The sequence below is a fragment of the Podarcis vaucheri genome (assembly GCF_965113315.1).
Source record: "Podarcis vaucheri genome assembly, chromosome: 4".
NCBI classification, from domain to species: Eukaryota; Metazoa; Chordata; class Lepidosauria; order Squamata; family Lacertidae; genus Podarcis; species Podarcis vaucheri.
In genome coordinates this window covers 527972-542587 of record NC_138762.1, presented here as the reverse complement: position 1 = coordinate 542587, position 14616 = coordinate 527972, and the positions used below count along the sequence as shown (strand labels likewise).

The window sequence follows — 14616 nt, the reverse complement described above, 5'->3', positions numbered from 1 at the left end:
TCGCCCTCCTCCTCCTTGTATCTGAATTAGAGGCCGGAATAAAATCCTCCGCAGACTAAAATAAAAAATAAAAATTAATTGTTTAGTTTACTTGTTTCTGTTTTTCTCTTTTGTTTCGATTTGGGATTGTTATTGTTGGTTGTTTTTTATTTGCAAAATAAAGAAAGCATTTATTTAATAAATAATAATCCTCCCCAGACGCCCTCCGGAAGAGGCCGAGACTCTCGGGGGTCTTTTTGCGCCCCCCCCGTCCCTCGGAAAAGACCTCGGGGGTCTCGTTAAAAAGCCCCCTTCCGTGGTGCCAACTTGAACACTATATCGATCATGACGCATAATCGATCATGACGCGGCATCTACTCCATTGGAATGGCAATGCCCATCAATTTTGGGGGAGCTCGGCCCCCCAAATATTTTCTGGCGGGTCCGAAGCCCCCCCCCCCGGCCCCCTGTCCAGATACACTGCGCGCGGCCAGGAGACTCAGTCCGCTCCGACGCCGCGCCTGGCCCCGATCCCTGAATCGCGCGCCTCTTGGGGGGGGGCACAGCCGCGGCTCCTGCCCCCCCCCCGGCTCGGGCCGCGCAGGGCGGCGACGCCGGGCCGGCCATCTTGGAGCCGGGCCGGAAGAGGCAGCTGCGCTCTGCTCGCCGCGGAGCCAGGAGGCTGAGCGCGGGGGAACCGGGAAGCCCCCCCACCCGGGACGCCCCCTCGGAGCCCCCGCACCGCCCGGCTCCCTGGCTGGCTCCGGGCGCGCAGGAGAAGAGCCGGGAAGGAGGGAAGGAGGAAGGGAGGCAGGCAGGCGGGGGCGCTTCTCCGGCCCGCCGACGCCCCTCCCCGGCCCGCCCCTCGCCTCCGCCCGCAGCCCGAGCAGGAAGGAAGCGCAGCCCGGAGTCGCGAGCAAGGGAGCCGCGGAGTGAGGCTCTTCCCGGGCGTCGAGGCTGCTGTCGGGCAAGGGAGACATGGGGTGGTCGGCGGGGGCGCGGGCGCTGCTTTGGGGGGCGCTGCTGGCCGGGGCGCTGGCCGGGCCGTGGGCCACCGGGGCCGGCGGCTCCGAGGACGCGGCGGCGCTGGCGGAGCTTCTCCCGGAGACCGGCGTCCGCTTCGGCTGGAGGAACCTCAGTTGCCCCGCTTGCAAGGCGCTTTTCCTGGCCCTCGACGTGGGCGTCCAGGTGGGTCTCCGGGGCGCGCGGGGTGGGGGCCCGGGGGGGAGGGGGCGTCCCGGGGGGGCAGCGAGGCTCGGACGGGGCGGGCCGCTCGGGCGACGTCCTTCACTCTCCCCGCCCCCCAAAAGGAGAAGCGCCCCCCCCGGACGCCCCTTCCGACCGCAACCTGCGGCGTCTGCTTCCCAGCGCGAATCAGCTGACAGGATGGCAGGAAAGCGCCCGAGCGGCGCCGCGGTCCCGGCACGGCCGCTTCGGAGGCGCCGGGGGAGACAGGCGGCATTGCACGGGGTTGGGCTGGATGGCCTCGCGGGCGCCCGTCCAACGCTACGAGCTGGGGCAGAGGGTGGCTCCCGAGGGAGACCCCAGGTGAAGGGGGCAGCTCCAGAAGCTGCCACTCGCCGGAGCCTTATTATCTAGCTAGGACTGCCCCCCCCCCGGGTCACACAGGCAGGAGATGTTTTGCACCCGGGTCTGAAGAGGCTGCTGCCCAGGAGAACCTTTGGACCTCCCCTTTGCAAAACACTTCTCTGCCCCGTGACCAGGGGGTCGGGGTGGGTCAAGGCTGCCCTAGGGCCCCACAGATCCCTGCGAGAAGCCAGAATCCGCCCTGTCCTCCCTGCCCTTCCTTGCTCTTCTTCTTCCCGAAGAATTTCCTCCTGCCCCCTCTGGGACACGCCCCCCCCCCAAGAGAAGGGAGTCCTGTGGGGAATCTTCCCAATTATTCCTGAAATGACCTGGCAGGAGGTCTCGTGTCTGCGGACACCTTTCATTTCCTTTACTCCGAATTTGAGCTTTTCTTAGTATCCTAGATTTGTAAAGTTGGAAGGGACCCTCAAAGGTCCTCTAGCCTAACCCCCTGCAATGCAGGTATCAAAAGCGAAGGAATCCCTCTGTCTTGTGGAGCACCGGGGGGAGCCCTTCCCTCCTGTGCTGCCCTAAAGGGGTCAGGGACAGGCTGCCAGCACCCGCCCCTCCAAGCGAGATTTTAAGCCATCATCGAATTGTCGCCAGAAGGGACCCTTGGGTCATCTAGCCCAACCCCTGCAGTGCAGCTAAATCCATTCAATGGAAATTGGACAAGTTCTGAACTCCAGGCCGCGGCCCCTGCTTCTGCCTGAGACTGGCTTGGGGGGCAGCAGCTGCCCGCTGAGCCCAGCACAGTCTAGGCTGCTCCCGCCACCCAGACCCCACAGATGCAACGGGATCCCTGGCAAAGGGGGAAGTCACTCTCAGCCACAGCACCCCGGAGTGCCCCCCCCAGGTGAGTCAGCTGACTGCCTTGCTGGCTGCTCTGGGGAGGAAGTGTGGGGTAGTGGTTGGAAGCCAGGGCTCAAACCCCCCTTCGGGGAGTGGCTTTGGGCCAGTCACCATCGCTTGGCCCGACCTTCCAGGGGTCTTGTGAGGATAGGATGGAGAGGGGAAGAATTATGGTGCCAACTTACAGAATCAAAGAATTGACCCCCCCCCATAGAGTATGAGAATAGCCCAGTCCCTTAGACCAGCCTCTGCCCACCTGGTGCCCCCCATTCCAGAAGCTGTGGGTGGCGCCTCCCAGCAGCCCCAACGCACCTGGCAGAGGGCACCTGGGGGGCAGAAGCTGTGAAAGCAATGCCAGAGGTCTGTAGCAGGTGGAGTGTGAAGGCGCCAGCCCCACCAGCCCCTCCCCACCTCTTCCTTCCAGATGTGCAGCTCTTCTGGCAGCCGAGCGACTTGGGCAGAGGCCCAGCTACCTTGGCTCTGGGCGGCAGCTGCTCTGCAGTGGCAGCTTCTGGCTCCCAGTGTCATTAGACTTTTCCATGAAGCAGTTCCTCCCCTGCGTGGCCCTGGCTGCCCGGTTTCCCTGCTGCTCTCCGTCTGCCCCACCTGCCCCCCAGGGCCTGGCCCCGGTGGGGCAATGCGGTTTGCCAGCTGCTCCCCCCAACCCAGCCCATCCTTCCACCAAGCCAGAGGGGAAGCAGGTTGGGCAAGTCCCTGGGGGGGGGGGGAGAGTCCTTTCTGGGCCTGGGCGGCAAAACAGCCTGGGGGATGGGACGCCTTGTGCCAGAGCAAACATGGGCCTTCTCTTCAGACCTCTGGAGGGTCTCCAAATATCTCTAGGGCTGTCACGGGGAAGGGGGGGGCAGTCAGTTTTCTGCTGCTCCTGAGGGCAGGACTCCGTCCAGGAAACTCACATGACAAGGAGATTCTGACTAAGCGTCAGGAAAAATTTCCTGAGGGTCAGAGTAAGGGGGGGCGCTCATATTCTTTGGAGGTTTTTAAGCAGAGCTTGGGGGGGCTGTCTGTCCAAGATGCTTTATCTGAGATCCCCACGTTGGGTTGGACTAGAGGACCTTTGGGGTTCCCTCCCAATTCCACAATTCTGTGACTCTTTCGGAATGAGGTGTGTTTTCAGAGCCTCTGACAAAGAGCCTCCTTCCTTCCTTCTTTTCTTTTCTTTTCTTTTCTTCAGCCAAGAGGCAAGAGCCTCTTGACTCTCCCCTTTCTGTCCAGCTCCTCCTTTTCTGGCACTGGAGAAGCTTCTGCCTCCCACTGCTGGAGTTGGAGGGGGGGCCTCAGTTTGGCCCATTTTGCTGTCCTTGCTGCTGGACATTTCTCTCCCCCCCCCCCCGCAAGAGAGGGAGGGTGCCAGGGCTCCTTCCAGAGCGGGGCCCCTCTTTGCCTCTTAATCCCAGCCTTCCTCTGGTCACGGGATGCTGCCTGGCACAGAGATCCCTGGCCAGCCAGGGCGATCTGCTCCCTTGGCAAAGGGGGAGGGGGCGTTGAGCCGTGCCCTCAAAGGGGTGATGGGGGTGCCGTGGGGCACAGGAGACCCCTGCCTGCCTGAAACAGGAAACAAAGGTTGGGGCGCTTTTCCGCCACCCCTCAATTATCGGATGATGCATTTCATTTCATGCATCCTGCGATTATCTGCAGAGGTGGCATTTGCATGCGTGTGGCAACCGCTTCCCCTTCGGAGGCTGCCCTCTTCCTCCCGCCCCTCCCTGCCAAGCCCTGGCCCTGACCTCGTCCTCGCCTCCTGGCCCTGAGATGATGTTGGTGATAATGATGATTACTGTGTTTTTCGCTCTATAAGACGCACCAGACCACAAGATGCACCTTATTTTTGGAGGAGGAAAACAAGGGGGGGAAATATTCTGAATCTCCGAAGCCAGGACAACAAGAGGGATCGCTGCGCAGTGAAAGCAGCAATCCCTCTTGCTGTTCTGGCTTCTGGGATAGCTGTGCAGCCTGCATTCACTCCATAAGACGCACACACATTTCCCCTTACTTTTTAGGAGGAAAAAAGTGAGTCTTCTAGAGCAACAAATAGGGCATATTTATTTATCCCCTGCCCATCTGGTTGGGTTTCCCCAGCCACTCTTGTCTTTTAATTCCCAACAGAATTAAAAGCACCGTAAAACGAGGAGGCAGGGGCTGGACAGGGAGTCCCACTGGCCTCCAGCTCCCTCCTCACTTGCAGCACCTCCATGACCAAGCTGGATCGGGGCCTCGGCTGTGACCCTGATGGGCCTTCAGGGGAGTCTGGCAGCCACAGGGAGTCAGCTCTCTGCTGCCTGGCAGAGTGTAAGAACAGAAAGTCCTAGAGTGGGACCAGGGACTCCCAGGGGTCATCCAGTCCAACCCCCCGCATGGCAGGAATCGCCACTCAAGGATCCTGGGCAGGTGGCCGTGCAAGCTCTGCTTAGAAACCTCCCAGGAAGGAGCGCCCACCCCCTTAAAGCCCCTCTTTGGCCACAAAGCTCTTCCAAATATTGAGTCCTGATCTTTTAATCCGGCGATTGGGATCTCTTGCTCTCTGGAGAAGCAGAAAAGAACTCTGGAAGGTGGACTTGGAGGAGATTCTCCGTTTTGTTTTTTAATAATACAGTGGGCGCTTGGGTTGTGAACGTGATCCGTGCAGGATGCCCGTTCGCAACCCGCAGTGTTTGCAACCCACGTCTGCGCCTGCGCGGGTTGCGGTTTGGCGCTTCTGCACATGCATGACTGCCGAAACCCGGAGGTAACCCATTCCGGTATTTCCGGGATCCGGCTGTCCGTAACCTGAAAAAACGCAACCTGAAGCGTCTGTAACCTGAGGTATGACTGTGATAATATTTATTAAGTTTTCCATTTTCGGGGAGTGATCTCACATTTGTGCTGCTTCCCTTAATTAGTCCAGGTAGTTCCGATAAGACATTCCATTGTAGATCCTTCGTTTATTTTTAACAGCCTCTGAGTCTGTTTCTGTGTGGATGTTTATTTTCTGTGTTTCTCCTTGTTCTTCGACAGTCTGTCTGGGGCAATTCACTTTCACTTTCTCACGCCTGTCGCTTTCCACTGCGACACACGCCAAGCGGGAGGAAATCTGGCTCTCCACCATTTGCACCAGGCAAAAATCCAAACTTCTTGGTTTTATCTCCTTCCAAGACAAATAAGCCTGTGCTGTAGCTAGAAACCATAATTTCCACCATCTATTCTTCTCGCTCCGTTGAAAGTGATTACAAAATCCATAAATTCCACACAGTTAATTCTGAAGTTAAACCATAATCATAACAATAATGAAATACTCTTTCTTTCCAGTCCCACTTGCATATGTAAATCCAAAAATGAGACATTTATCTGGTTGTAAATATGAAGATTATACCAGCAAGAATGAGGCTTTCTGTAAAAAAATGATTTACTGTATTGTATAAGACTAGGGTTTCTTACGTTAAAATGATGTGAAAAACTGTGGGTTATCTTATACACGGGGCAGTCTCCCCCCAATTTTCTTAAATTGGAGGTCCCTAAAAGTTGGGGGCGCCTTATACCTGGGGGCATCTTATACACAGAAATATATGGTAAATCAAGACTTACTGATTAGTGATTTACCGTATTTTTCACCCCCTGGATGCACTTTCCCCCCTCCAAAAATGAAGGGGAAATGTGTGTGCGTCTTATGGGGCGAATACAGGCTTTCGCTGAAGCCTGGAGAGTGAGAGGGGTTGGTGCGCACCGACCCCTCTCGCTCTCCAGGCTTCGCGCAGATCTCCGCAAGCCGCAGGAGCCCTGCAGGGCTCCTGCGGCTTGCGGAGAGTTGCCTGCATGCCGAAGGCTGGGCACGCTGAGCTCAGCACCCCCAGACTTTGCGCAGCTCACCACAAGGCGCGGGAGCCCGGCGCCGGGCTCCCACGGCTTGCGGAGAGTTGCCTGTTCTGGGGGCTGGGGTCGGGGGAAGCTCAGGCTTCCCCCGCCCCAGTCCCACGCCTGGGGGGGAAATAAAATGTTTTTCCTTTATTTCCCCCCAAAAAAACTAGGTGCGCCTTATGGGACGGTGCGTCCTATAGGGCGAAAAATATGGTGAATTGATTTGATTTAAATCAAATCCCCCCTGCCCCTAGTCAGAGTGGGGATTCGAACCCTGCTCTCTCCCAGTTCCTTGGAGTCTGACTGGGTTCCTAGCTCTGCTCCCACAGAACCAGGGACTGGGAAGGGCCCCCTGGGCATCATCCAGCCCACCCCGCCCTTCCCTTGGTGTGACCCTCTCTCTCTCTCCTCCCCTCCCTTGCAGCTACAGTCAAGCCAGGACTGGATCCAGCGCACGGGGGTGGCCGTCTGCCTGCGCCTCCGTGCGGGCACCCCCCAGGTGTGCCAGGACGTCGTCCGCCTCTTTGTGCCCGACTTCCTGACGGCCTGGCGGCGCTCGGTGCTGCGCCCGGACGAGATCTGCGGGCTGCTGGTGGGCTCCCGCTGCGGCCACTGGGACATCTACTCCGACTGGAACGTTACCCTGCCGCGGGCGCCCAAGCCGCCTGTCGTGCCCCCCGTGCCCCCTCCGCCGGGCGCCCCCTCCTCCCGCATCCTCTTCCTCACCGATCTGCACTGGGACAAGGCCTACGCCCCCGGCAGCGACCCCGACTGCAAGGACGCCCTGTGCTGCCGGGGGGGCTCCCCGTCTCGCGGGCCGGGGGCCGGCTTCTGGGGCACCTACGGGCGCTGCGACCTGCCCCTGCACACCCTGGAGAGCCTCCTGCAGCATCTGGCAGGATCCGGCCCCTTTGACCTGGCCTACTGGACGGGCGACATCCCCGCCCACAACATCTGGGAGCAGAGCCGGGCTGACCAGCTGGGGGCGCTGGGCACCATCACAGCCCTCATCCAGAAGCACCTGGGGCCGCTGCCCGTCTACCCGGCCGTGGGCAACCACGAGTCCGTGCCCGTCAACGCCTTCCCCCCGCCCTTCGTGGTGGGCAACCAGTCCTCCGCCTGGCTCTACGAGGCCATGGCCGAAGCCTGGCGCCCCTGGCTGCCCCCCCATGCCCTGGGGACCCTCAGGTAGGCGGGGGGTCCTGCTCTGGAGGGGGGCATTGCACATTTCATAGGGATCCCAGCAAGAGAGTCCTTGGGGTCCCACACGTCTACGTATCAGGCTCAGTGAGAGTGGAATTATTATTATTACCGTATTTTCCGCTCCATAAGACGCACCTTTTTCTTCCTAAAAACTAAGGAGAAATGTCTGTGCGTCTTATGGAGCAAATGCGTGCTTCCTGGAGCCAAATTGCCCAGGGGTGAAAAGCAGATCATGCTTTATTTATTTATTTATTTATTTTTGGAAAGAGGGAAGTGGGTGTTGAAACAAAGCCGCTGATCGGGAGAGAGATAAGGGACGCTAGAGATAAAGGAGGCTGCCTGGGAAGGGGGAGGGAAAGACAGCAAACTTGAAAAAGGGGAAAACAGGAAGACTAAAGCAACAAGGAGAGAAATTAGAAGAAAAGGAGGAGCAAAAAAACGGCTCCAGCTGAGGAAAAGACACTAAGGCAAACAAGAGGGAAGGGAGTGTTGAAAGGAAGCAGCTGACCGGTGGGATCGGAAGAGAGATAAGGGAGAGATAAAGGAGGCTGCCTGGGAGGAGGGAGGTAAAAGCCCATGGATCCTCAGGATTTTTACCATCAGATCACATGTCTGTGGCCACAGCATGAACCACAAAAATCATACATCCACTGTTTTGTTCAGAATATATTTTTTCTTGTTTTCCTCCTCTAAAAAACTAGGTGCATCTTATGGTCAGGTACGTCTTATGGAGCGAAAAATACGGAATAATAATAATAATAATAATAATAATAATAATAATAATAATAATTTTTCAATTTATACACCACCCTATACCCAGAGGTCTCAGGGTGGTTTGCAACAAGACCACAGCATATAAAATCCAACCAAAAGCAGTAACCCAATACCCCCCCCCCAATGCCAGATTCTAAAAGAACGTTGGATGTCAATAAGATCAACCAAAGACTTGGTTAAAAAGGAATGTTTTTGCCTGGCGCCTAAAGGTGTGTAATGAAGGTGAACGTCCCTGGGGAGAGCATCCCGCAGACAGGGAGCTACTGCAGAGAAGGCCCCGTTCTCATGTTGCCACCCTCTGGACCTCTCAGGGCACAGGAAGGAGGGCCTCAGAAGATGAGTCCGGGTCCGGGTGGGTTCATATGGAAAGAGGCTGTTCTTGAGGTCTTGCAGTCCTGAGCCTTTTAAGGCTTTATAGGTCAAAACCAGCACTTTGAATTGGTCCCAGAAACTAATGGGTAGCCAGTGCAGTCAGACCAGGATCGGTGTGAGATGTTCAAACCGCCTTCCTCCGCTGAGCAGCCTGGCCACTGAATTCTGCACCAGCTGAAGTTTCTGATCCATCTTCAGAGGCAGCCCTACGTAGAACGCAGTGCAGTAATCTAACCTTGAGGTTAGGGACACGGGTAGTGCTGTGGGTTAACCACAGAGCCTAGGGCTTGCCGATCAGAAGGTCGGCGGTTCGAATCCCTGCGACAGGGTGAGCTTCCGTTGCTCGGTCCCTGCTCCTGCCAACCTAGCAGTTCGAAAGCACGTCAAAGTGCAAGTAGATAAATAGGTACCGCTCTGGCGGGAAGGTAAACAGCGTTTCCGTGCGCTGCTCTGGTTCACCAGAAGCGGCTTAGTCATGCTGTCCACATGACTTGCCGGTACGCCAGTTCCCTGTGCCAGTAAAGCAAGATGAGCGCTGCAACCCCAGAGTCGTCCGCGACTGGTCTTAATGGTCAGGGGTCCCTTTACCCTGTCCCTTGAGGTTACCAGAGCATAGACAGCAGCAGTTAGGCTCTCCCTGTCCAGAGAGGGGCGTAGCTGGGCCACCAGCTGAAGCTGATGGAAGGCACTCCAGGCCACCGAGGCCACCTGAGCCTCGAGTGACAGCAAAGGATCCAGGAGGACCCCCAGGCTACGAACCTGCTTCTTCAGAGGAAGTGTAACCCCATCCAGAGCAGGCAGACTCCCACCCACCTGGAACCCCCCACTAACAGGGCTTCCGTCTTATCTGGATTGAGGGAGAGCAAAGGGGCTGGGGGCTTCCTTTCCTTCCTGCGCCCTAACGCCTCTCCCCCCCCTTCTTCCCTGCCGCAGGTTGGGGGGCTTTTACACCCTCCTGGTGCAGCCCAGCTTGCGCCTCGTCTCCCTCAACATGAACTTCTGCTCAGACGCCAACTTCTGGCTCCTCATCAACTCCACGGACCCGGCCGGGCAGCTGCAGTGGCTGGTGGGGGTCTTGCAGGGGGCGGAGGAGCAAGGCGAGAAGGTGAGGGGGCTTCACAGGGGGTGGGGGGTGGGCACGGCCAGCGGGCAGACTCCTTCCTTCCTGCCCGGTCCAGCTGTGTGCCAGTCCAGCCCCCCAGAATGGTTCTCAGCCCCACTACTTCTTCTTGCCCCCCACCCAGGTCCACATCATCGGCCACATCCCCCCGGCGCACTGCATGCGCTCCTGGGGGTGGAACTATTACCGCATCATCAGCAGGTGAGACGCTTGCATGGCCCCCCCGCCACCTTGCCCTCTCTCCATGCCGCTCTGGGAGTCGGAAGGGAGCCCAAGGGCCAACTAGTCCAGTTGGGGGCTTCTTCCTCCTCCCCTGGCCCCCTTAATCCTGCTCTTTCCTGCCTCTTGCCCCCCATGGCTGGGCCAGAAAGGAGGCCGCTGCCCATTCTCCCCTTGGTCTCCCCCTGCCCTGCCTCAGTTTCCCAGGCTGTGGCCGTGGGTTCTGGGAAGAGGAGATCCCAGCTGGCCCCACATTTACCCCTGTCCTCCCCCCCCCCCAGGTTTGAGGGCACGGTGGCCGGGCAGTTCTTTGGCCACACACACTTGGACGAATTTGAGCTGTTCTACGACGAGGAGACCCTCTCCCGCCCGGTGGGCGTCGCTTTCGTGGCCCCCAGCGTCACCACCTACGTCAACCTCAACCCAGGTGAGTTGGGGGGGGATCCTGCCCCCAGGGCTGGCCAGGGATAAAATGGGGGCCCCCATCTGCATCAGTGCCCAATCCTCTCCAAAAGCAGTCTGAGTTGTGGAAATCACTTGCTCTTGTGGCAGGGAGTTCCACAGTTCACCCAAGACGGACTCATAAAACTGTCCTGACCTTCCTAGTGGGGTAAGAGAGCTGGGGTGGGGGGGTCACATCTGACCCCCCCCCTTTGGATTTCAGATAGTAGATGAGTCTGAAACCGCCCCCCCCAACACCTTTTCAAGGCCCTCTAGCAGTTCTGGTAGCTCATTGACCGGGAGGAAAGTAATTAGCATTAACTCTGGAATCGTGGACTCGATTCTGACCAAACGAAGCCTCCTAAAGCAAAATCTACATCGATCGCACCCCTTCCTCCCAAAAAATGACCATAAAACCCCCAAACTCCCCGCCTTTAATCATTGATATGAGGCATCCTTAAAGAGTAACTGTAATTTTAGTACATCAGTACAAGAAACAAATGTCAAATACAGTAATATTCAACTGAATTTGGCCAGAATCGAGTGGACCCTTCCAGAGTGAATGCTAAATGCAAGACTAGTCCCTCCTTTTAGGCTCTCTGAAATTGGTTGGCAGAAACACATTGGGATTATTTCCAGAACTCCTGGCCCACCGTCTGAGAGATGCTTGCTGGCAGTTGCGGTTGGAGGCCTGGGGGGGGGCCCTTTGCTTTTCTAGGGGGGGGGTCCAGAATGCTGCTGCTACAGCCCCTTTCATTAAATAAAAAAACTTTCTTACATTTTCAAAATTTACAACAAAAGAATACTAAAAAAACCCCCCTAAATTACGTAGTCTAAGATAAAAATAAGTGTTACAAATTACATAATAGAAATAGCTACAGGTAGGTAGCCGTGTTGCTCTGCTGTAGTCAAAACAAAGTTTAAAAATTCCTTCCAGTATCTGAAGAAGTGTGCATGCACACGAAAGCTCCTACCAATAACAAACTTGTTTGGTCTCTAAGGTGCTACTGGAAGGAATTTTTTTATAATAGAAATATTTAAAGGTCAAGATAAATAGAATAACATTGAGAGAGAGAAAGAAGAAAAGAAAAAAAGACGAGAAAACCAAAACAAAATGACAAAACTAAAAACCTGCAACAAAAAAATAAAAATACTTTTTAATAACAAACATTATTCAGGAAGTTCAAACCAATACTTATATATGTTGTACACTAAGTCCTCCATACTGGTTTGAGGCCCTTATAAATTTAATGATTTCCCTCTATCACTTTGCGGTTTCGACTCTATTATTATAATTCAATAATCTGTGTTTGATTCTCCAAACGGTAGGAAGAAAGATTTCCCTGTTCTGTGAAATTACTCTAAACGCAACAACGCAATGTTGTTGTTGTAACCCTTTCCCTGCCAGGCTACCGCGTCTACCAGGTGGACGGCCCCCGCCCCGGCAGCTCCTTCCAGGTCCTGGACCACGAGACCTTCATCCTGAACCTGACGCTGGCCAACGTGCCGGGTGCGAGACCCCAGTGGCAGCGCCTCTACGGGGCCCGCGAGGCCTACGGCTTGGCCAGCGCCTTCCCGGCCGACTGGGACGCCCTGGTGCGGCGCATGCAGACGGACGAGGGCCTCTTCCAGCGCTTCTGGCTCCTGATGCACAAGGGGCGCCAGCCCCACAAGCCCTGCCAGGACCTCTGCAGGACCGCCCTGCTCTGCGCCCTGCGGACCGGCAAGGCCGACGACCCCAGGCTCTGCCCGGAGCACGCCCAAAAGGTGCCCTTTGCCCAGATCCAGGCCTGGTGGAGGCAGCGGCAGCTCTGCTAGGAGCCCCCCACCTCTGCCCAGAAGCCCCGCAGGAAAGACCGCCTCCTTCCAAGGGAGTTCGTTGCATGGTCAAACAGGATCGGGGCCGCCTCTTAGGGACTCCTGCCTGGCAGGGGGTTGGGTTAGATGACCCCCAGGGTGCCCTTGGCTTCTAAGGCTTCTGGACTTTGCCCTGGACTCTCCAGCCCCCCAGGCAAGTATTTGGGGGGGAGTGGCCTGGACTGAGGACCCCCCCTTTCAAACACTGGAGCCGCCTCCCTGCTGGAAGGAACTGATTTACATGAAGGAAATTGGGGGGGGGGGAGGTCTTCTCCGACGCTCCTGCTTTGCCTTGTTAGCCCCCCCCCATCCTGCTGCTGCAGCTGGATTGGCTTGGGCCCCCCCCCCCCCGAGTCCGCATCGCAGGGAGGATCACAGAATGGTAGAGTTGGAAGGGACCCCCTGTGGTCATCCAGCTGAGCCCTGTCTTCCCCGCCTCTCTTCACGGGGCTCAGAGGGGGCTGAGGCCAGAATGAAAGGCCTGCAGTCAGGGAGGAGAGCGGTGGCTGCTACTCTCAGACTCCCCCCCCCCACTTTACACTTAAAGCACATGAGGCCCCCCCTCAAAGAACTCTGGGAACTATAGTTCGCCCCCACCAGAGCTACAGCTCCCAGCTCCCTCCACTAATTCTCTAAGCACAGAGTTTGTCCGCAGCCCACAGACCTGGGGGGCTGGGCTGTGCTGCCTGTTTGGGGGCAATGGGTCAGCCCTCCAGCCCCCCACAAGTTGCCTGCTGGGGGGGCACTCTCAGGAACCGCTCCTCCAAAGACACCCCAGATTCCTCCCACCCCCCTCCTCACTGTTGCCTTGGATGCTTCTTTGAGGCCCCCCCCCGCTCCTTTCCTCCTGACCCCTTCATGGCCCAGCCTGGGGGAGCATCTCACACAGGACCCCCAGAACTGCCTTAAGCAGAGTCAGACCCTGGCTCCCTCTAGCCCTCAATGCCGACACGGACTGGCAGCAGCAACACCCCCAGCGTGGATTTCGGGCAGGAAGCCTCACCCAGCCACACCTGGACATGCCACCAGCAGGACTTGAACCCAAGACCCTCTTTACGCAAAGCAGATTCTTGGCCGCTGAGCTTTCGCCCTTCCTCATACGCAGGAAACCCGCACTCGTGACAGGCTTGTCGTCTTCCAACTGTGTTGGGGGCTTCCCCCTATTTATATTCACCCCACCCACCTGTGCAATAAATTATTTCTGGCTCTGCCACATCTCTCGCCTGGCTCCAGTCGCCGTCTTTTCCCACCAGGAATGGCGACCCCCACCCTCCCCGTCCGGTCGCTCCTGAAGACACGCCATGTTCCGGCCAATGGACCCCCTTGTCCAGCTTCCAGTCTGGCCCCAAGCGCTGCAGCAGCCCTTCCCCTGCCCCACAGAGGTTCATTGGGGGTCTACTGCTCCTGGCACTGGAGGCTCCCAGAGGCACCACTGTCTCATAGCCAACCTCTCGCACAAAGAGCCGCCTCCCAGCCACACCTGGACATGCCACCAGCAGGACTTGAACCCAGGACCCTCTGGGAGAGGGTCCCTCTGGGAGAGCATAGGGAGAGCCTGTGGGATCAGACCCACAGCCCCTCTGGCTCAGCCTCCTCTTATCCCAGGGGCCCCTTATGGGAAGCCCCCGAGCAGGATTCGAACACAAGAGCAACTCTCCCCTCCAGAAGCACCCCTGCCTCCCTCCGCGGAGGCCACTGGGGCTTCCGGCCATGGAGAGCCCCCTCGTCCGCCGTGAAGTCGCCTAATCCTCTTTCAAAGCCATCTCTGTTGGGGGCCACGGCTGTTCTGTGGCTGAAGGAGCTCTTGATTTCACCTCCCAACATTCTGCCCCCTGGGATGCCCACAAATTCTAGCCTTGCAGGTTTCCGGCTGACGTCATGATCCGTGATGTTTGAGCTCTGCTGCCCTCCAGGGCAGGAGAAAGCCAGGATTTATGGGGTAAAATTCCTGCCAATGCTCCTCAGGGGGTTCTGGGGAGTTCCCTGCACCCCGCGGCGTTGCTTAAGCCCATATCTGCCAATTTGAAAGGCAGATCAGCTGCGACCTGCGAGTGTCTCCCTGCCATAGATGAATCTCCAGCATGATTTGTGATTTATTGCTCACTAATTTGGAATACAGGGACGCGGGTGGTTCTGTGGGTTAAACCGGCTTGCCAATCAGAAGGTCAGCGGTTCGAATCCCTGCGACGGGGTGAGCTCCCGTTGCTCGGTCCCTGCTCCTGCCAACCTAGCAGTTCGAAAGCACGTCAAAGTGCAAGTAGATCAATAGGTACCGCTCCGGCAAGAAGGTCAACGGCGTTTCCGTGCGCTGCTCTGGTTCACCAGAAGTGGCTTAGTCATGCTGGCCACATGACCTGGAAGCT

The 14616-nt window shown here is 57.2% G+C and overlaps 1 protein-coding gene across 1 annotated transcript; it reads left to right on the top strand.

Moving 5' to 3' along the window:
- Positions 1-942: 942 nt before the first annotated feature.
- Positions 943-13473, top strand: SMPD1 (sphingomyelin phosphodiesterase 1). Its single transcript, XM_082219355.1, has 6 exons — positions 943-1167; positions 6692-7455; positions 9550-9721; positions 9861-9937; positions 10237-10382; positions 11805-13473. Exons 1-6 carry the CDS (start codon positions 958-960, stop codon positions 12212-12214), a joined length of 1779 nt encoding a protein of 592 aa, XP_082075481.1. The 5' UTR covers positions 943-957; the 3' UTR covers positions 12215-13473.
- Positions 13474-14616: the final 1143 nt, after the last annotated feature.